Source organism: Pteropus alecto, unplaced genomic scaffold (assembly GCF_000325575.1).
Source record: "Pteropus alecto unplaced genomic scaffold, ASM32557v1 scaffold34, whole genome shotgun sequence".
NCBI classification, from domain to species: Eukaryota; Metazoa; Chordata; class Mammalia; order Chiroptera; family Pteropodidae; genus Pteropus; species Pteropus alecto.
Window position 1 is genome coordinate 4496836 of NW_006435763.1, and position 21849 is coordinate 4518684.

General features: G+C 55.4%; 2 protein-coding genes across 2 annotated transcripts in view; one reads left to right on the top strand and one right to left on the bottom strand.

Moving 5' to 3' along the window:
- NDE1 (nudE neurodevelopment protein 1) overlaps positions 1–3033 on the top strand; it is a 36726-nt gene extending 33693 nt beyond the window's left edge. The window contains exons 8-9 of the mRNA XM_006910904.3: positions 801–952; positions 1793–3033. Coding sequence (XP_006910966.1) covers positions 801–952; positions 1793–1886 — 246 coding nt within the window. The 3' untranslated portion in view covers positions 1887–3033. The remainder of the gene's footprint in view (positions 1–800; positions 953–1792) is intronic.
- An 825-nt stretch (positions 3034–3858) lies between these two features.
- The window catches only part of MYH11 (myosin heavy chain 11), a 116344-nt gene continuing 98353 nt past the window's right edge, over positions 3859–21849 (bottom strand). The window contains exons 29-43 of the mRNA XM_006910906.3: positions 20977–21121; positions 18759–18965; positions 17295–17399; positions 17054–17206; positions 16586–16834; positions 14950–15162; positions 14399–14611; positions 14015–14176; positions 13583–13711; positions 13210–13298; positions 12648–12771; positions 11921–12129; positions 11039–11147; positions 10780–10952; positions 3859–4564 (exon numbers count right to left, since the gene is read on the bottom strand). Coding sequence (XP_006910968.1) covers positions 4432–4564; positions 10780–10952; positions 11039–11147; positions 11921–12129; positions 12648–12771; positions 13210–13298; positions 13583–13711; positions 14015–14176; positions 14399–14611; positions 14950–15162; positions 16586–16834; positions 17054–17206; positions 17295–17399; positions 18759–18965; positions 20977–21121 — 2413 coding nt within the window. The 3' untranslated portion in view covers positions 3859–4431. The remainder of the gene's footprint in view (positions 4565–10779; positions 10953–11038; positions 11148–11920; positions 12130–12647; positions 12772–13209; positions 13299–13582; positions 13712–14014; positions 14177–14398; positions 14612–14949; positions 15163–16585; positions 16835–17053; positions 17207–17294; positions 17400–18758; positions 18966–20976; positions 21122–21849) is intronic.

A 21849-nucleotide genomic window follows, 5' to 3' on the forward strand; every position in this document is an offset into this window, starting at 1 on the left:
AGCTGTAGCTCCGGGTCTGTCGTGTCTCTTAGACTCGACGCTTCTGTGGGCCTCGGCGTTGACGGATACCCAGAGCCCAGGCTTGAAGTCACCCCTTTGATCCCTGTACCATTTTCCTCAGAAGTTGGGAAATTTAGATGGTATCTATGTTTGTTTGTTTAAATTTCAAAACACTGAGAAATTTGAAAGTCGCCTCTTTTTATTTCTCAGGGAGTTAAAATCTTGAAAGGCTAGGGCAAGGAACTTGACTTTACAGGTTTTATATTAATAATAGGGAAGGATTCTTTTGTGCCTAAGAAATAATAGAGCTACAACTTACGAGAGGCTCGCCACTCAATTCTTAATGTTTTTACTTTGGGCTTTTGGTTATCTTTTTGTTATACAAACAGGTCTCTCAGTATTCAGCATAGAGTATAGAGAAGCCTGGGGGAGAGGAGGTCTCAGTGCCCTCAGTTTTCCTGAGGCCTGTTTACATCAAGGCCAAGTCCTGGTCTAAACCTCCTGCCTCTCTGTGCATGTTCCACAAGGTAAGCAAGAGTGAGCGAGTAACCTCCCAAGATGATTTCATGTTTCCCATAGGCAGAGTCGGATCATCGGCAGGGCTAGTGATTTTCCAGGGAGCAGCTAAATCTCAGGCCAGCGGGTCTGAGAGCTGGATGTGCCTTGGACCCCATTGGGGCCTACCTTTGGACTCCCAGCGCACAGCACGCTTGGAGAACCAGTGCTTTAGGTTCTTGTCTGCATACAGGCTCCGGTGAGAGATTCGAGTTCTTGAGAGATGAAAGCATATTTCTCTGCAGGCACTGGAGTCCAAACTTGCATCCTGCCGGAACTTCGTGTATGAGCAGTCCCCAAACCGAACAAGCGGCCCGGCCTCAGGACGGGGGAGCAAGAGCAGAGATGGCGGCGACAGACGGCCAGGCAGCACCAGCGCACCTCTGGCTGATAAAGGGTCAGTACCTTTTGCTGTCACTCCAGCTGGGAGACTCTTACCCCCAACCGAGAACCATGTTTTAAAAGTTGCAGGATTATATCAGTGAACCTGATCCTTCACTCCTGTCCCTTGAGGCAGAGTTAGGTGGTGTCTTCTGTTTGGGCAGACAGCTAAGGAGAGGCTCGTGTTTATTATCTGATCCTGCAGCCCCGGTCCCGGTCACGCTGTGGGAGTGTCCTGTGTAAGTCACTTGTTTGGGACTTGAGCTTCAAACACTGCTCTGCTTCCCCCAGAAGAGAATTTTTTTTTTTTTTTTTTTTTTTAAAGTCTCTTTAAAACCATCAGGAAACTGGCACTAGGTTCCAGCCAGACTCGGTTCCTGAAACCAGTCCGCAGATTGGAAAACACAAATCTGACTTCTAAAGGCTTCACTGATTTTCTTGCCGGAAGAAAATCAGAGCAGCTTCCAAAACAACAACAACAACAACAAAAAAAGACTATTTCTTTTTAAAAGATGTGCCACCATCTTACTGGACCCCAGGCCACATAAATTTGGTAGGTCTGTGGCACAGATGACAGGAAGTGAAGAATCGCTTTCCATAGCGTGCACGTAACTCCCGGACCTTTAGAAGGGGATGACTTTAGAGGGTCTTCTGCGACTGGCTTTTTGTGTGGCCTTGGGGACGTCAGAGCTAGACGCCCGTGTCCTTTTCCTCGTTTCACAGGAGGGAAAGTTGAGACCCCCCTGAGACCGCTCCTGCTTCGCGATACTATTCACTCTCATGACCTGGTGGGTCCTGATGCTAGTCAGTCGGAAACAGCTGTCATGCCGCTTAACATGGTTTACTCTGTCTGAAGGTCGGGAAAACGCCTGGAATTTGGGAAGCCGCCTTCCAATCTGTCCTCGCCATCGCTGCCGTCAGCCCAGGGTGTAGTCAAGATGTTGCTTTAGAAAATCCACAGAAGCGAAGCTGCCGATGTCTGTGCGGGAGTTGTCACCTGTTCCCCTCTTTACACTAGGTTTTTATTTTTCTTTCTTTTTTTTTAAGTTAGTCTGAGAAATACGAGTGAACAGTCATACTAGCCATTGACTGAGGCTGATGCCTGTGGTCCCCGTGAACTGTTGTCTCGTGAACCCCAGCCTCCTTGTCAGTGTGTTGCAAACGGACCCCCCTGGAAGAGGGTGCTCAGGTGTGCTGCTGAGGCGACCCTGTCATTTCGAGCTGACCCGGGTCCTGCTTGGTCTCGAGAGGTGGTTTGAATGTCCACAGACGCCTCACGAATGGGATGTGAGCCACGTCGAGCCCACCCCGGCCCCACTTGGCACAGGATGGCACAGCAGGGTCAGCACGCTGAGAGCATGTCTAGGGGCGAAGGGTGGCCTGGGCACAAGCCTGTTTTTAAAACTGTGGTGTAGTGTACCTCCCACGCTTTTTATTCTGCCTCTCACGGAGGCTTTTAGAGGTGTGCTCAAGTTTTAGAGTAAATTTTGTGTGGACCAGGTCAGTGGAAAATCTGTGTCTTCTTTAGATCTGTCCCAACCGTTAATTGTCCTCGGTCCCCACCCCTCGCGTGGTGGGGGGGAGGACCTCCGCTTCAAGACCCTGAGGGTCACTGGGATGGAGTGGCCTCTTAATATGCAGCTTTTAAGAATAGGACTTTATTCAAGGCCATAATGACATAATCAGGGTGACCTTCAAATAAGATGACACCATCGCACACCAGGATTGTTGTCGGGAGCGTCCTTGTCAAAGGAGCAGCAAACACGAGATTTCCCACGCGGACGGGGTCTGTACTTAACCTCTGCTTGTGCGAGCTGCTGTCTCACGCTTTCGGTCACGTGTGAAAAGAACACAAAGTCAGGAGCATGTGTGTGCAGCTTAACGACCTTCCTTTTGTTACGAAGTTCTTTTTTCCAAAAGAACACCAAAATAGCCTTGATTTGAAAATAGACTCTTTCAAGTGTTACTAAAATTCAACAGAATCAAACCTCAGTGCTCAGTTCGTTACCCTACCAACATTCTAACCCAGGTCGACGAAAGATGTACCTTTACTTTTTTAAAAGAACAATAAAACCAAAAGAAACTAATTTTCACCTAGTTCATGGTGGTGGTCAGTGAATGCTGCTTTGTGGTTCTGCATCTACACGTACGGTGGTGGAAAACGCTTTTTTTTAACCAAGGAAATGTGGGGGAAAAAAACCTTTTTAAATATTTCCCTTCAATTCAGCTCCTTAGAACTGTGTTTGTGAGACGTTTGTGTGTGGGGTTCAGGGTCTACTAGCGTTTGGCCATTCGGCCGAGACTTCTCAGTGCCCATGTTTTCTCTCTTCAAATCTGTGTGAGCCCCTGGAGTTGGCTTATGGAATCGTTTGTGCTGAAGGAAGCTTGGCAAGGAGTCTGTCTAGAACGCTCAAGCCGAGGAGGGGAAGGGCCACGGCCTGGTTTAGTGTGGCCCTCGGGTGAACAATGGCTTTTATGTTTGTAAAGGGTGGTTTAGAGAAAATAAAAGCCGAAGCTCTGACAGGGACCAGGTATAAACTGAAATATTTACTCTGGCCTTTGCGGAAAAAGTTCGTCAACCCCAGCCAGGCAAAGTTGTCTGTTTTGACTTAAAAATTCAAGGAAATCTTGTACTCTTCACATTGTGTACGTACTGGTTTTGATCGGGAAGGCTGTTCTCCGGGTCCTGTGCTTCCTGCCTGAGCCCCGGCCTGCCCAGCCCCTGGTGGGAGAAGCCCCCTCACGGACTCACTCTGCGTCTCTGTTCTTGCCAGGTGGGAGCGTGGGCAGTTAATTCACGTCACCTCCCCCGGCCTCAGTTTCCCCGTTCGTGAACTAACCCCGACTTCACAGGGTCGTTGTGAGGGTTCAACGAGAACGTCCCCCACTCTTTTGCTCTCGAAAACAGAAAAGCCGACTTCGTTCTAGTGACTTATAACCTTTTATTAGTGAGTGTCCTCGAGTACAGTCGGGGTGCATACAAGACGGTGTGGCGCTCCTGCTCTTACCTGCTCGAGCAGGGCCTGCTTTGGATTCAGGTGACTGACGAAGCCCCTGGGCCTCGGTGAACTGTGTGCGTCTGAGGCGTGGCAGCCGGGACGGGGGGAGAGTTCTCAAACAAGGACCAACTCACGACCCTGGAAGGCACACAGGCTAGGGCACGGCTTGGGAGTGGGGGACAGTGGCACCCATTTTGGTGACTTTCTCCCCAGTTTATGTAAACTAAGTTGTCAGTGATTAAGTTACCGTGGATATATTTTTCTAAAAACTCAAACTCTCTGCACAATTCACGGGACAGAGGGGGAGTGGGTGTGTCTGTGTCTGCTGTTGGTTTTTCTCATTGGGTTTCTCGTTCGAAACTTTGATACCCTGGACCCAGGGTGGTGGTTGACGTTCATCGTGAGGGGTGTCCGTGATGTTCGGAATTTGAAAATGGGTCTAGACGGTGCTAAGCAGAGTCCACTGGGTGTCGTCTTGTTGTTTTCAGCAAGGTGTCTATTCACTGGCCTTGGTTCCGTTGAAGTCTGCATCGCGAGCGTCCATTTCCTCATCGGAACCATCTGCATTTTCGATGACTCTGCGTCCTCCAGCCCTTCTAGAGGGAACGAAAGAGGTCTCGTTTCCTCGCCTGCAGGTTTGAAGAAAACACACGTTTCCTTAGGACAGAAACCGCCAAGGTTGGAAGAGATTTTTTAGAAGGGGCAAAAAACACAAACTCAGCTGAGGCACAGGTATTGAGGCCGAAGGCGACACATCCCAGCCAGTCTCAAGGTGTGGTTCCACTTGATAGCTGGAGCAGGGGAGGCGTCAGGCTTTACAAAGCCGGACTCTCTGCATTGAAAATGTCTGGCCTGGTCATTTCACGACCCACAGGGTTCTGATCTGCAGTGCCCCTGTCCCGTGGGTTTATCCGTAGCCCTGAGGGGCGGCTAGGAAGGAGAAACGCCACGTCTCCTCCTGCACCTCGCCTCCAAAAGGGAGGAAGGGAGGGAGGGGCTCGAGGTTGTCCGTGGGAAGGATGCAAAAATGAACGTCAAGGGCAGCCTGAGAGGGAAGCAGGGTGCTGCGTGGGTGCCAGGTGCTTTCTGGTGGAGGGCAGTGTGGTGCCCCCTGCTGCTGCTGGAGCAGAAGTCTGGGACCGAGTTCCCCTAGGACGGAGGTCTCGTCTGTGTTTTGCTCACCATGGCAGCCACTGAGCGCGGCTTATGATGGGGGCTCAGGGAATATCTGTTGGACTGTTACTCCAAGGCGCGGTCCAGCTTTAGCTGGTAGGACACCCCTATCTGTCCTTACGGCTCCCGTCGCCCTGCATTACCACCACCTGAGCCACCTTCAGGTGGCCCTTCAGGCTTTGTGTAGGAGGCAGGGCAGGTGGAGGAGGAGTTAGATGCACCTGCACTTAACCTCCACGGCTCGAGAGAAATGTTTATCCCTTCTCAGTGACCACAGCACATAATCATTTGGGGTCTGGCCATCTGGCCCTGTTTGACTTGATTCCAAGGTCAGGTCTTAACTTCTTTTAAGATGTCTAAGAAAGCAGACTTTTTGTAGGAAAAATTACCCACTTCACACAAAGGCCAGACGGAAAAGCCAGGAGGGTGCTTTAGTCAGAAGGGACAGCTTAGACAGGTAAGACTGGAGGCAGAAGCAGGGCCCAGAGGGTCCTGAGGGCTGGGAAGGGGAACCCCATGGGACTGGGCCCGGGGTGGGAGAAACCAGCTGGGGAAACCCTCCGGGTATAGCAGTGTTCCCTAGGGACAGCTCAGGAATAAAGTTGCAGCCACGGCCGGCATGACCGGCCAGCCTCCTCGCGGCAGGGAAGCCTCTGGGCCTCCCGCCCCCCAGAACGAACTTTCCGTCACTCTGCCCTAGCAGTGACCTCAAATGTCTTTTTCTTTTAATGCTGCGTTTTCCAGGAGTTTGGGTCCGAGCAGGCCCCAGAGGACAGGGCAGCAGCAGTCCAAGCATCTCTCCTGCTTCTGTTCTGCCCTCCAGGTTCCAAGTCGGGCGGCCCGGGGCCAGGAAGCAGGGCCTCCCTACGCCCCCAGGTTCCTGGGGGTCCTACGTGCTGGCTAGAGCAGCGTGGTTACCAGTTGTGCTCCCTTGACCCAAGGAGGAAACCGTGCCCTGGTCACCGTAAGTCCCCGTGTAGGCTGCAGTCCTGCAAGCCTGTTCCGGTTCAGGTGTCTCTTGAGCTGGTTTCAAATCCTAGGCAAAGGTTGACACTGGAAGCAAGGGACCCGCTAAAGAGTTTTAAAGGGTCTGGTCCCAGACAACTGGATTCTATTGGTGGATTCAGATAATTTATCCAAGGCTCTGGTGGGTCCTGCACTCCAGCCAACCCTAGCATTCAGCTGATCCGTGACCCCAAAGAGCTGGCAGGGGAGCTGCCCGAAAGCTCTGTGTCTAGAGGCTGGAAGCCAGGGCTTGGCCTCTCGAGGAGGAGAAGAAACCAGGCCCTAGCTGCCTAACTTCACTGGGAAAAAAAGCTGTTAGAATCCCAGAAGCTGAGCCCTATTCACTGTCTTGGGAAGGGCCCATGCACTTCCGGAGTCCTGGGTGGCCATCCCCCGTCCATAATACATGCCCGCGAGGCTTCTGGAAAAGGCTCTGCCAGGACTGTGCTTGGCTCTGTGCGGTGGCCAGTGTCCTCCCTTGTGCACTGAAAATGCGGCTGGCAGCCAGGCCTTGCCGAAGCCCCACACGGCCCCAGCACTGTGAGCCATCGCGGTGAGAGCTTACTTTTTGGGGGGTGGGATAAGTTTGTGAATGCCCAACCGTAGGGGACAAGTTCCTGGGCTACGGTACCATGAGCCTGTGCTTGTTAATCCTGATGAGTGGGCTAGGCCAGCCCGGCTGGCCCACTCTGCAGGAAGGCACCAGACTGCAGCTGTCACAGTCGCTCGTGCAGTGTCTCAGCCAGGTGAGCGAGGACAGTTCAGCTGAGTGTCCCAGCAGTGTGAGAGAGGCCCTGTTACGCAGGTAAGGACAGCCCAAGTGACATATGCCTCTAAGCTGTCAACACGTGGTGACAAGGACACATTTGGTGCCATGTCATGCCAAAGCGGAAGCAGAGAGGAAAATGGGTCAGACGTAAGGGCGTCTTGTTGAACTAAGACGTCAAACGCTTCAGATTTTGAACCTGAAGACACTGTGCCAGGGCCAGCAAGGGGCAGGGAGGGCGCGACGGGCAAAAGGAAGTGGAAACCGAGTGTGACACACAGGAGCTGCGAAGCCGGAGGCATGATACCTGGTGAGTCACTGCGGAGTGTCCTGGGGGAGGGGACCCCTGAAACAGAGAGAGTCCCTGGCGGTTACCATCGCCACCGGGAGCGAGCCTACTATGTGCCTTTTGCATCCTTAAAAGACATTTGCCTCGATTAAACAAGTACAGGCACTTTTAAGTCAAGCTTCTGGCGAAGCACCTGAAGCTCTTGAGAGGCTGGCCCAGGAAAGGACGAGCTATTTTTTTAGGTCAAAAAGCAAGTGTCCTGAGCTTCGTGTAAGAATGCAGGCGGCCTCCTCCCGTTGTGCAGCCCTGTGCAGGGACATGAAGGCGTTAGGGCAAGCTGGTTCAAAGACCACGTGGGGCAGAACCAGAGAAGTCCCGGGCGGAGAGCCTGCTGCGAATCTCGCTTTGTCATCACGGGTGTCACTGCCTTGCATGCCTACAGCAAGAAGGTAGAGGTGGACGCCTTTGGCAGCCCCTCTGAGAGCCAGCAGTGTGGCTCCCGATAGGGACACTGGTCGGGCTCTGAGGAGGGTGCGTGTCAAGGTTTATAAAGCTGAAACTGCTTTGCAGTTCCTTGTTCTCAGGAGCTGGTTAGGCTTGCCGGCCCTACTCAAGACTCTAGCGCTCGGTTTTAGGTGCTTGTACACCCAGGAGACTCAGAAGGCAGGAAAGGAGTGCCCTGTCTTCAGCCTGCGTCAGGTGTACGTCCATGTTAGGGCTGTGAACATGGTCTGTTCCACGCTGGCCTGTACGGCCTACATAGAGTCGGCCGTCTAGGGCAGAGCCCACGGGATGTTTGGCATAGCCCAAGAAAAGGGGGCCGTGACAGCAATGGGGTGAGAGCTGGGGTGGCAGACCGCTCCCCCCGCACAGCCCCACCACTGAGAAGGGGCAGTATCACCAGAGGGTGTGCTCTAGGGGGGGTCTTCGTGGTGACAGCAGCTCTCTGCCACTGACAGTCAACTCTGGGGGTTGCTCCCACGCCCTGCTGGACCTGAGAGGTTAGGTCTGGATTCAGTGCCATCTGGGGCCCACAGGCCCCTCAGCATGCAAGGAGGGGGGCCTCCTTCTCGAATCCTGGTACCCTAAACCAGCCACTCCCCCCGCCCCCCATCTCATGCGCTGGTTCTCAAAGTTACGTCCACACGCCGGGCGGTTTCAGGTGGCTCAGGCACAGCACTGTCTGAGAAATTATGGTTGTCATGATTGTCACAGTTATGATTGTCAGAGAAAGTCTGGTTGGTGCCAATGTGTTTTGTCACTGCCTTTTTAACTGAGAAGTAGGCTGTCAGGCCTTAGTCATCAATTTGTGACCACGATAGCTAAAACATAGTTCTCTGTTCACTGTAATCTCGTTGCGACCTACTAATGCAGGTGATGCTGGTTTAACAATTATAGGGTAGTAATTGATGGTTAATTTTTTAAAAAGTCAAGTCAACAATAGCACAGGTAGTAAGAAGCTAAGGCAAAATGGCAGAGTTGGTTGAGAAGGACAGAGGCTGGAGAAACACAACTCTGACTCAATGGCAGAAGGTTCCCTCTGCACCCTGCACAGCCCCAGACGCTGGTCATGAAATAACAGGATAGAACCTCTGCTCGTGGGCTTGCAGCCAAGTGTGAAGGCAGATTGTGAGTGAGGTAAATCACTGAACAGCGGGTTACATGGTGACAGGTGGGCAAGAGAACTGTAGGGCGTGAGGCTGGAAGTTTTAGACAAGGTAACAGATGAGTGAACATCTGAAGGAAAGAAACGAGGGTCAGCTATGCGGAGGGCTGGGGGAGAGCATTCTGGCAGAGGGTACAGCCAGTGCAGAGGCCCCGAGGCCGTACGCAGAGATCGTGAAGGGCCTAGTGGAACCAACCATTGTAAAGACATTGCTGTGGCCCTGAGTGAGGAGGAAGCCACTGGAGGGTTCCGAGCAAAGGAGGGACGTGACCCAACTCCACTTAAATAGGACCCCACTGCTGTGTCGAGAGCAGACTGAGCAGACAGGCCCACGAGGAGCCGGCGAAAGTTGTCCAGACGGGAGGGGAGGGTGGCTTGGACCAGGGTGGCAAAAAGTGCTTGGATGCACGGTATCTGTAAGGGAGGTGACCAGAATTTCCGACAGACAGGAGGCAGCAGAGAAAGAGAGAAAGCTAAAGAATGACTGGGTTACTGGCAACTTTATTGTTCCGAGTGCTGAGCTGGGGAAGACTAGGAGAGGTTCAAGGGTGAAGGGGTTTAATCAGGGCTCAGGCTGGGTGTGAGTTGCCTGTTAGGTGTCAAGCAGGGTCTGGAGTTCAGGAAGAAAGTAGGAAGTCGCCGGCTGTCAATGGAACTTTAAAGCCACAAGGCTGGTTGAGATCACCGAGGGAGGCGTGGGCAGGAGCGGGCATGAGGACAGGGCCACGGCACGCAGGCTTGGGGATGAGGTGTTGGCAGAGGGGACGAAGGAAGAAGCCAGAAAGGTAGGATGGACCCGGGTGAGGCTGGCATCTGGGAAGCCCAGGGAGGAGGGACGGGCTGTAGCTCACAATGGTGCCGGCTGCGCGGCTGCCCGTTGGACTAGTTTGTGGTCAAGGGCTGCAGGAGGGTGGGGCTAAAGTTTTTCAGCTGGTGCAATGACTCAGTGAGGGAGAAAGTTGCAGAGACAGGATTTCTGGAGCAAGGCCCTTGAGTAAACAGGGACAGGCCCAACGGAGGGGGTGGTCTTAGTTGGTAAGGAATCGGGGTGGGGTGGGCAGGGAAAGAAAAAAAAGGTGTTGGCAGGTCGGTGGGGAAGTGGAGACTGCTTTCGTTTCATGAGTTTGTTTGTTTTTCCGGTTAAGTAGGAAGTCAGCTGGAAAGGGGGCGGGGCGTGTCAGTCACGGGGGAGGGAGAAGCAGGTGTCTTAGAGTGGGAGCCTAAGGGCCCCTCAGTGCTGGTAGCCCAGAACTTCCTGCAGGAAGTGGCGGCTTGGTTGTTGGCTTGTCTATGCCATTTCGAGCTGCAGAAGGTGGGAAACTGGGTTTCATGTGGGTTGTTTTAACCAAGTGAGGACAACAAAGAGGGGGGCCCAGTGTCGAGGATGTGAGGAAGGCTGATGGCGACCACTGAGCGGGGGCTCGGTAACGGGGTAGGGGCTGCGAGGGGGTGAGAGGTTTGATCCCAGTGGAGACAGGAAGGGGGCAGCGGGCGGATGATGCGGTGCTTGGTGGTCACATGAGGTGATGCCTGGGGAGTGGCAGAATCCCAGAGGAGAGAAGGTCAAGGACTTGAAAGGCTGGAGGAATGTGTGAGAATGACAGGCGCTGGGAGCGAGACCTCCAGGGGACCAGTGGGCAGGAGCCCGGGGAGCAGGGTGGTGGCCTGCCCGCCTGGTGCAGATGTAGATGCGGGGGAGAGGGGGTGTCAGGGGAGACAGTCCCTGGAGCTGGCGGGTGGAGGCCAGGGGTGCTGCTCAACACCCTGCAGTGCCCAGGCCGGTCCCTGTGCTAAAAACAGAATCATCTAGCCCCAAACGACAACGGCGCTGAGAACCGGCTTAGAGAAAGCGGGTGATGAGCAAGGCAGGAAGAGGCTCGGGAGCAGCGGGGAGCAGGATGGGCCTGGAGAGGGGCCGGGGCTCTGGGGCGGGCGGCCCCCTCACCTGAGCTTGCTCTTGAGCGCGGTCACCTCGCGGCCCATGGCCTCGTTGCTCTCCGTGGCCTCGTCCAGCTCCCGCTGCAGCTTCCTGCGGTTGGCGTTGATGCGCTGGGACTCCTCCTCAGCCTCCTCCAGCTGCCTCTTGAGTTGCTTGACCTTCGCGTTTCCTTTCTCTGCCTGTCAGGGGGAGGCCGGGGTCAGGTCAGAGGGCCAGGGGCCTGAGGTGGCCTCCGGGCGGGCCGCGGCCCACGGCGCCAGCGTACCTGCTCCTTGTACTGCTCGGCGGCCTTGCGCTCGTCCTCTGCCTGCAGCAGGGCCTCCTTCAGCTTCTTGTCCTTCTGCTTCAGCGACTTGGCGGCCGCTTGTTTCTCCCTGTGCATGTGGCGGGGAGTTTCTTTGCAGTTGGTGTGCATGTCACACCGGCACCTGGCCCGTGGCGGGCACTCTTCCCAGCCCCCACTCAGGGATCATCCCAAGCATCCGACACATAGCACAATCGGATTTGGCCATGAAAGGAAAAAGCCCGACACCTGCTCTAATGTGGGTGAACCCTGAAAACGTGCTCAATGAGACAAGCCAGTCATAGGCCTCGCCCTGTGGGTTTCCGCGTGCATGAACCGGCCAGACTAGACCCGGAGACAAGGTAGATGAGGGGTTACATAGGGGTGGGGGGGATGTCCCGGGGCACAGAGTTTCCTACTGAGCTGCTGCAACTGCCCTGCGGTTGACTGGTGAGGGCGGCCCCATCTGTGACTGTACTAAAAGCCACTCACTCGCCCACGCTGGATGGGGGCACTGCATCAGTTATCAGTGAAGCCAGTACCCAACACAAAAGAATCGGTCAGAAACCTCACGTGTGAACTTGCAGCTCAGTCTTCCCACATTTTGTGCTGAATGAGTTGTTGATTCGGACTTTTTGTGTATCCGTTACCATGACATCCAGCAAACACAGGTTAAAAGCCACATGTGCTGGTGGGAGGGCTGGCCGGTGTCGCTGAGGAACGTGCCTCCTGAGAGCAGCTGGCTTTGCCGGGCCCTGCCCTTCCCTGTGCCCTCAGTTCTCCCGGCGCAGCTGCAGAAGCGATGCCCAGGCGCTGACTCCCGGGCTCAAGCAGGCTGTCCTCGAAGCCCTGGTCCCACCGTACCTGGCCTCCTGCTCCACCTGCTCCTCCAGCTGTGCGATCTTGGCCTCCAGGGCCGCGATGGTGGACTTGAACTTGGACTTGACCGCCCCCTCCATCTCCTGCAGCTTGCTCCGGAGCTCCTTGTTCTGGCGCTCGAGCTGCTGCCGGGCGCTCTCGTTCTTCTGAGCCGCGCTGCGCTCCGTGGCCAGCTCGTTGCTGAGCTGCTCGGCCTGGGGAAGGGGCGTGATGGCAGTGAGGTGGACGGCGCGGAAGCCGGGGGCGGGGTACACCCAGACCAACTTCTCCCGCGGTCTCCAGCCTCCTGTCTGCACACTGGCGTCCTCCCTCTCCAGCCACCAACTCCTTCCTGGTCCTCCATCAAGGCTTAGCTCACGAGGCTGCTCTTCCAGGCAGCATCCCAGTGCCCCCCAGACCCCTGCTTTCCAGGACCTGCACGTTCCTGACCCAGTGTGGGGCTTTTGGACTAGAGCCTGTCTGTCACGGGGTCGATGCCACAAGCCCGCAGCCCTGCCCGGCTCTGGCCCCACCTGCTGCGTGGCCTTGCGGACGCGGTCACTCATGGCCTCCATGTTGCCCTGCTCCTCCTCCAGCTCCTCCTCCAGCTGTGCGATGCGGGCCTCTTTCCAGGACCTGCGGTGCACGTCCCTGACCCAGTGTGGGGCTTTTGGACTAGAGCCTCACGGGGTCGATGCCACAAGCCCGCAGCCCTGCCCGGCTCTGGCCCCACCTGCTGCGTGGCCTTGCGGACGCGGTCACTCATGGCCTCCATGTTGCCCTGCTCCTCCTCCAGCTCCTCCTCCAGCTGTGCGATGCGGGCCTCCAGGCGGCGCTTCTCGTCCTGCAGCGTGTTCCTAGGGACATGCAGCCGTGTCTGGGGCTGCCAGCCTCCCGGCCTGGAAACTCCCTCTCCTGGGAGGAGCAAGCTTTGGAGTTGCCCTCACTTATAACCGAATAGACCAGACTCAGAGACTTGTCCAAAGTCACACAGCTGGGAAGTGGGGGGCCAGGACCAGTACCCAGTTGGTGCAGCAAAACCAGGCCTGTGAGAAGGACCAGCCCTCCTCTCGTCCCTGACGTCCCCAGCTGCCCGTCCCCACCATGCTGTTCCTTCAGAATGAATGAAAGTAGCCACACTCCCAAATAGGGTTTAAAAACCCTGAAACCCCTGTCACGAGCTTAGTTGAGCATTCTCTCATTTTCAGCGTTAACATGGAGGGTCTAGGAGGCTCTCCCATGAGCTGCCTTTCCATCATCGAGTCTGGCACCCCCTTTCCCACGTGGCTCCATACCTTCCGGACACACTGCTGGCCAGCTCCTCGGCCAATTCTTCCTTCTCCAGGTCTGCCTGTTTGCGAGCCCTCTCAGCTGCGGCTAGATCCTGGATGGTGAGGGGGAGGGAGGGAGGAAAGGGCTGAACCCCACTGCAAAGCCACCCTGCTCCAGTCACCAGGCCCCCAGCACTCTACAACCAGCCTTGTAAGTGGCTGCAAGTCCTCTGAGCTCAAGGAGGCCCTGCAGATACATCAGAGGAGGATGCCGCGTGTCTTCACAGGCCCTACGGAGGGCCACCCACGTGGAAGGCTGGACGAGGCAAAGAAAGCTGTGTGTGCACAGCCGGGGTGCCAGGGGTCGCGACCGCCACATCCCTACCAGAGGCCTTACCTCCTGCAGCTGCATGAGGTCTGCTTCTAAGCTCTTGGCTTTCTTCTCATTCTCTTTGGCCGTGGCGAAGATCTCGTCTCTGGAGGCCCGGGAATCTTCTAGCTCTCTCTGGAAATCCTTCATCTGAGCCTGAATGAGACGACAGGAAGGACAAGCTCATAACCATGCCAGCCCCTGGGCTGCCCCGCGACTAACCACCAAGAAGCCTCTGTTGCACAGGCGTTGCCCTCGGCCTCAGGTGGCTGTTTGGGGGTGCCGGTCGGGAGGTGCTCAGCAGGAGGTGCTAAGAAACGGTTCTGTGAGCTGAGGGCCTTGGCCAAAAGCCTGGCAACAGTGCCGGACCCAGGGCGGGGAATGGGCACCGGCGGCGGAGACGGCCTGTGTCCGGGGAGCTGGCCCCCCCGCCCCACCCACACGCAGGACGGCACCCACCTGCAGCTTGCGCAGCTGCTTGATGGCCTCCTCCCTCCCCTTGACGGCCGAGTCCGCCTGCAGCTCCAGGTCTTTCAGGGCCCCTTCCAGCTTCTTCTTGGCTGCGGCCGCCAGGGCGCGTTGCTTGCGCTCGTCCTCCAGTTCTGTCTCGTACTCGTGGAGCTGAGCGGGGAGAGAGATGCTGCTGCTGGGCCGGCTGCCCCTCAGAGACTCCTCCCCGCCTCAGCCAGCGCTCACTGAGCTCCCAGGGTGTGCGCGGCCACCTGCAAGGCGGGTTTTCTCACCCCCAGGTCCCAGGTGAGAAAAGTCTCCGTGAGGCCAGGAAGTGGTGGTGGACAGGAGGAAACGGCCGCCTCCCCCACCCCTTCCCCCGACACGGCTTACCTGCCTCTGGAGCTGCCTCCTCTTCTCCTCGTTCTGCTCATCCCGGGCCTGCAGGTCGCGCTCGAACTGGCCCTTGAGGGCCTGCATGTTGACCTCCAGCCGCAGCTTGGCGTCTTCTGTCGCCTGCAGCTCATCCTCCAGCTCCTCCAGCTGGGTCTTCATCTCCTCCATCTGGGTTTCCAGGGCCCGCTTGGACTTCTCCAGCTCATGGACCTTTTACATGAGAGTTGACTTCATGAAGATGGTCAGGCAACCCACAGCGACAGGCAGCTCATTGCGGTCAGGGAGATGGCTTTTGCCACCCGCAGGGTGCGTGACCAGGAGTCGAGACTAGCGCCTTCCTCTCAGAAGCCCTGACTACGACCCCATCCCCATGCGCTGTTCCCAGCCAGGCTCCATCTTTGCACCAGCCCCAGGGACTGCCTTCGATTCCCGGTTGTCGCTTCACATGGAAGAGGCCCTGAGCCACACGCCCCATGGACTGATCAGCAACAGAGAGGGTGGGCTGGTGAAATGCAGACCAGCAAAGACTTGGATAGAGAGCAACTTACGTTCTTGCCTACGTCATCCTTGGAGCTAACCAGATCCTCCATCTCGGCTTTGAGCATCTTGTTGGTCCTCTCCAGCTCCTCCTTGGCTTCCAAGGCCTCCTCAAGGGCTCGTGCCAGAGACAAGGCTTTGGTTTCCTTCTCCCTGGCTTCCGCCTCGGCTCTGTCCCTTTCATCCGCATACTTGGAAGAGATGTTCTTCTCCTCGGCCAGCAGCTGCAACACAATGGAAGACTCAGAGGTGGCCTCTAGGCACACCCGAGGTTCAGCTGCATTTCATCGCAAAGCCGTGTGTCCTGAATTTGCCCAGGTGCAGGTGTGAGTCATTGAGAAATCTATAGAAACTAATACGCTTGCTGTCTGACTTCTCCGACAGCCTTATGCAGAGCCAGCGTCTGCTGCATCCTTGTGCTTTGAAGCCACTAACACTGCCCTCGGAGGTTAGGACAGACTGCTGCTGAGGTCAAAGTGACATTTAACCCTGCCAGAGGCCACTTACTCTTTTCTTCTCTCATGGCCACAGTAGGAAACGGTGCGTGTGTGGATGGAGCTGCACACACTCTGCTTGAAAAAGCGGTTCACAGAACACTCTGTACTGACGTGATCTCATCTCCAGAGAGAACAGCACGTTACATGTTGTAACATCCGAAACTGGACTTTCATAATCCAGCAAAGACAGGTAACTAACAGGCGCTCCCAGGCAGCACCGTCAACACAAAAACCCTACACCGTGTGTGACAGGAAAATAATAAAAGTGACCTCAGGCCCTCAACCGGATAATGAAACAGCAGACGAAAAGCAGCGAGGACAAGCTGACAGCACAAGGAAGGGACGGCTGGTGGGAAGAGGAGGAGCCAGCATGTGTACGGGAGCCGGGTACTCTGCGTCCAGTTACTTGCAAACCAATATTTACTAAATCTGAACGACATATTAAAAGTTGGTATTTTGGGGTTTGGTCATACAGGTATACATACATTTATCAGAACTCAGTGCGCACTTAAGATCTGTGCATTTCATTGTATGTAAATTTTACCTCGAAAGAAGCAAAATTATATTTTAAAAACCTCTCTAATATATGCAATGCTGAGGCAACAAGGGGGAAGATGTCTAGCATTTACTTTGAAATGCATCTACTAGATAACGTACGAACGACAGATATGATCGGCCCTTCTGAACAAACACGTGATGGAGTATGGTAAAATGTTAACGAGCGAACCCAGGCGGTAGATATACAGGTGTTCACCGTGCAGTTCTTTCAGCTTTGCCACGTGCTTGCCATTCTTTGTAATGAAATGTTATGGAACAGTGATATTTAAAGGGTGGAAACTGAATTACCTGGAATATCCAGGGGCCACTCAAATACTGGCTGAATAAAATAAACAAACAAACCTTATTCCTTATCGGAGCCAGAAACTAAGGCATCACTGGGTTTGCAGATGGCCCTGTGGTAGCACCTGGGAATTACATCACAGCCATCAAGACTGCCACTGTCCTCGCTAGGAGCTCTTCTGTTTCACAGTCACCCAAAGCCAGCCAGCTTGCTGTCGCTTCCAGCAAAGCAGGCGTGGGATGCCGGCACACTTCACAGACCCGACTACCCCAGCCACGTCTGCGAACCACGGAGGGCCCCCTCCCCTACCTGATCGAACTTCTTCTGCTTCTTTTCCAGGTTGGACACCAGTTGCCGCTGGTTGTCCAAATCGACGACCAGGTCGTCCAGCTCCGGCTGAAGCCTGTTCTTGGTCTTTTCCAGTTTGTCATAAGCAGCGGCCTTCTCTTCGTACTGCTGGGTGAGGCCTTCGAGTTCCTTCTGGAACCTCTTCTTGCCCTCTTCCAGGGACTCCACAGTGCTGGCAAAGTCCTGCAGCTTCTTCTTTGAATCGGAGAGCTGAAATGGCAGGGTTCAGAGTGGGCTGAGAGAAGGGCGGAGAGTGATTCCAATCCCTGGCCCCAGACCCTAAGAAGCCACCACCTTCTCACTGAAGAAACTGAACAGCAGGGGGAGCCAGTAAGCCCAGCAAAATGGTGCCCAGCTTCGCACAGTGCGTCAGCCCCTGATCTGCCCCGCGGGCTCAGGCCCAGAGAAGCAAGGACGCTCAACAAGCACCTGGACATTCAGAGTCGAGATGTGGCGCTCCAGGTTCTGCTTGGCCTCCATCTCCTCGTCCAGCTGATCCTGCAGGCTGTTCCTCTCGTCCTCCAGCTGACGCAGCTTGGTGGACACGTTCAGCTTCTGCCGGGTTTCTTCTTGAAGCAGCTCCTATGAAAAGGATACATGGAAGTCCTCAGACCCGCCGCCAGGAAGGCAGTACCCCAGGTCCCTCGGGGTGACGTGGCAGCATACACACCTGGGTGTCCTGGAGCTGGGACCCCAAGGTGGCTACATCCTTGGCCAGTTTGATGGCCTTGCCTTCCGCCTCGTTGAGCAGGCCCGTGACACTCTCCACTTCGTTCTGTGGGTGCAGAGACACTGGTTAGTTGCAACCTCTAGAACAGGGTCCTCTTTAAGTAAGAGGAGCCCTGTTTACTCATGTGGTACCTACTGACTGAGAAGTACCCATGAGCTCTGGGGCCTGATCACGGTGACTCCGTGGCCCTCAAGGGAAGTGTGTCGCCTACAAGTTGGGATCCCTGGTTCTAAGAACCTGTTAGAGCCCCGGACTCTAAGGACTGGGCCCTGGCCCCGCGAAATCGATGTGGATCCTTGCAAAGGTCGGCACAGATGGAGCAGCAGGTCTCCAGATACCAAGATACTCTGGACTCGCCCCGCAAGGTTGGAGAAGAGGATTTGGATAGGATGGCACCGTCACTTCCGAGCGGCCCTGTCCCCACCATCCCTCCCCCACCCCTACTCTTCACCCTTTTGCTGACTCTTAGGGCCACAACCAAAGATGCAGACGCCAAAGGTGAAAAGCCCCCTACTGCTTTCTCTGCCTTTTACTCAGGCCGGGGATCTGAGCAGGAGCTGCTGGCCTACCACCCGTCCTCGCGTTTACAGGGAGGACAAATGGTCACGACTCCACTCGTCCCGGACATCGCTGGTGTTAGGACAGCAGAAGCCCTGCGCTCCACTGGGTGTGCACAGTCCATACTGGGTGCTTCCCCTGCTCTCTCGTGATGCGCTGTAAGCGCGTGAATACTTATTCAGGAGTCTGGCCTTTGAGCCCATGAATGCAGTCGGGCCAAACGTCTATTCAAACCTAATTAAGACGAAAGATACACAGCTGTGTCATTCCCCAGCTTAAACCCATCGGTGGCTTCCTTTCACTCAGAGTAAAGACCAACATATATATATAATAGGGCCTCGAGGGCTCTGCGTCACCTGGCCACGCCCCGCCTCGCTAGTCCCATTTTGTACCAGTTTCTCCTTCCAACTTGGCAACTAGCTCCACTGGCCCTGCGTGATCTAATTTCCACGTATGCCTGGGCACGTGCCGTCCCCCCTGCTCGGCAGAGTGGTGCTTATCTGTCAGACTCTGTCCTTCGGGAAGCTTCTCTCAGCTCTTTCCGTGGGGCGGGCCCTCTAGTTTACACTTGCTGCAGCGTGTGCAGCCCTCATCTGTGTGATTAGTAACGTCCTTCCCTCCGCCAGGCTGGACTTCCCTGGGCAGTGTCTGTCTCCTTCCTTGCTAGACTAGACGTGGCGCCCAGCCTGCAGCATGAACACAGTGAATACTTGAACAGATGGTTTTTGAAGATTATAAAATGGACAGAGCGGCCATGCCCGGAGGAGTGTAATGAGAGGAAGGGCTGGCTGTGCAGCAGATCCGCGCCAGCCGCCCCCAGCCAGGCGGCCCCCGCGGCAGCCTCACCTGCAGCTTGTGGACCTTGTCGCTGAGCTCGGCCCGGGCCCGCTCCCCGTCGCTGCACTTGGACTGCAGTTCCTGCAGCTGCACCTCCAGCTTCTTCTTCTTGTGCTCCACCTCCTGCTTGGCCTGGCTCAGGCCCCGCAGCTCGCCCGCCAGGTCTGCGTTCTCCTTCTCCAGCGTCTGCTTGTTCTTGTCGAGGTTGGCCTTGGCCTGGTCGAAGAAGCAGAGGGCGGGGACGGCGTCAGGCCGTGGCCGGAGAGCTCGGCCTCCGTCCTTGTCCTTTCCCCTCCCCCAGGTAGGTCCCGGGATCTGTGCGCGTTGCCGTGGCTGGGATGTGGCGGAGGGAGGGAGAGCACAGAACCACCGGGAAGACTTCTTGGACTCTTTCTCAAGCCCAGAGGTCGCAAACCTGCATCCTATGGGCAGCATCCAATCTGCTGCCCTGTCCTCTCCAACCCTTCATTACTTCTTGAAAAGTAATTGCCAACTTTTAATAAAGGAATGCCACCTAAAACTCTGGATTCCCAGCTTCTCTTTTAAATAATCAAATGTTCTATATCACAGTTGTGGTGGTTACACAAATGCATACATTTGTCAAAATTCATTGAGTTATACACTTAAAATTGGTGCATTTTGTTGTATACTGTATACACCTCAATAATTCTGACTTTCAAAAAAACTAAAGATCTGGAAACAGAGTCTTGCCTTCCTTCAAGGCCACAAGTAGCAGCTAGTCCAAGTCATAGCCCACTTGGCCCCAGTCCCCACCAGCGCCTCTTGCCCTCACAGTCATCATCTATCACACACTGGTGCTTGTGTAATAGTTCAGAGAAAGTCATTTTATCGACCTGGCTCCTGTGGGCACTGAGTTTCCCTAAGATAAAAGGTGTTTGGGGCAAAAGCAGGAGAGACGAAGGGGCTTCTCCCAGGCTGTAGGGGGAGAACAGAGGCAAGAGAGGTATGTGGGTCCCCCAGGCAGAGGGAACGGCACTCGGCCTCCCCACAGCCCCTGGGTCCCGCGGTGTCCAGGCAGCCGCAGAAGCCAGTCCTCTGCCCCAGGTGTGACTGCGCTGTTGGGACTTAAGATAGGGACAAGGTGCCTCTCGCGGACAAGGTGCCAGTTGATAAGCAAGGGAAGCCTCAGGGGACCTGGGCTCTCCAAAACCTTAGCCCAGAGCGGTGGCAAAACCACGTGTGTGAGGGAAAGACTGTCGGAATGACAAAAGTTTCCCCAACCAGATGAAGGGGCCTGGGTTTCAAGTCCATACAGAGTCGCTAGCGTGAAAATGCAGACAGCCCTGGGTCAGCACGCCTGAGATGGAGGGCAGGGCTTTGCACCGCCGCCCGCTTCACGGGTCAGCAGTGCCTGCTGGTGGCGTCAGCAGCAGAGAGGCTGGGGGCTTGGCTTCCAGCCCCTGCTCCTGTCTGTTGACCACCTGGCTTGAGCATGGTCAGTTACGCTTTTGGGGGCCCTACTCTACAATTCATCTAGTTTGGGGGGTACCTAGAAAAATGCAGGGGTGTGGGGGAGCTGTAGCACTGAGGGTGATACAATTCAGATGTCAGGGAAGCAATGTGGCAGGATGTCACAAGCTAAAATTCACCCCTGGGAATGCAACACAAGGAAATTCTCCACAGGGAGAGAAACTTCCCATGAGAAGCACCACTTGCCAGCCCCCAGTCCCAGACACCCGCAGAGCCAGCCGTGGGAGACAGAGTGACTGGGTCCAGCCGTCTCAGACCACGCCAGGGCTCCTCTGCCACCGAAACCCAATGAGGACAGCCGTCCTCGCTGCGGAGAGATTAAGGGGGGGGCGCTACGTTCCCGACGTCAGTGCCCTTCCAGACGCCATGCTACCACGTTGCCTACCTGTGGGGGGCAGTATTCTGTGGACTCCCCTGGAGAGGCCCAGAGGGGGTCCATAGCCAGACTGCTTGGGTTCAAGTCAAGGCTCCGTCACGAGCTGTGCGTGACCCTGGGTAAGTCTCTTCACCTCTGCGCACTCCAGAGCTCATTTTCTTCGGTGTAAAACGGGCTTAACAGTACGTGAAGGCTAACGGACAGCGTACACGGAGCACCTGAACGCTGGCTGGCGTGACCATCAGAATCCTGTACGGCGTGCTTCTCGTCTTAGTCCAGACCCTGACAGGGGGCTGTTTGCAGCTGCTGACACACTGTTCTCTTATGTGCTGTCGCACACGAAAAAGCATCGCAACTCACCCTCTTGAACTGCTCAAGCTGCTCGGTGAGCTCCTCCACGGCCTGCGTGTGCTTCTGCCTCATCTCCTGGACCTGGGCCTCGTGGGACCGTGTCTCCTCGTCCAGGGCCTTCTTCAGCACCGTCACCTCTTGCTCCCTCTTGGCCCTGGACAGAAGAACACAGTGGCTGGTGGTTGTGGGGAGACGGAGTCGCCGCAGACGGTGCCGTGCGAAAGAACCAGAGCCCTCCTGGGACCCAGAGCTGCCATCTCCATCACCACCTCTCCCTAGATGTGCGACCTTGGGTGGGTCACCTGACCTCTCTGGACCTGGAAGTTCTTCAGCTGCAAAATGAGTGTTACCTGCCTTGGCTCTCTGGGGGTGGACAAACCAACACACAAAATTGTACTGTTGAGAGAATTACAAAACGAATTGCAAAATGTTTCTGAAATATTATTAGCTCTTATTTATTGAGCATGTACTGTATGCCAGGCCCAACCTAAGTTCTTTGGATACATCTCATGTAATCTCTTCCAAGCGACCCTAAGAGGCAGGTATATTATCATCTCCATTTCACAGATGAGGAAACGAAGGCTAAGAGAGGGTACGCGGCTTGCCTGTGTTGTCACAGCCACTGTGTGACAGGGCCACATCTGAACCCAAACAGCCCGACTCTGAGCCCACGCTTTGAGCCTCCGCACTGGGCTTTTCCGAGTCGCTGGCCAGGTGGGGAGGGAGAATGCTGTGCTGGCCTCCTGGCCCAGGGAAGTGCTGCAGCCCGGAGCCCAGAGTGTGGGAGGTAAATCTGAATGTTAGCACAACACCTGACACGGGACGTTCTCAAAGTACGCGTGTATGTTTGTCGAATGAGTAAATGACCTGGCTTCACTAAAG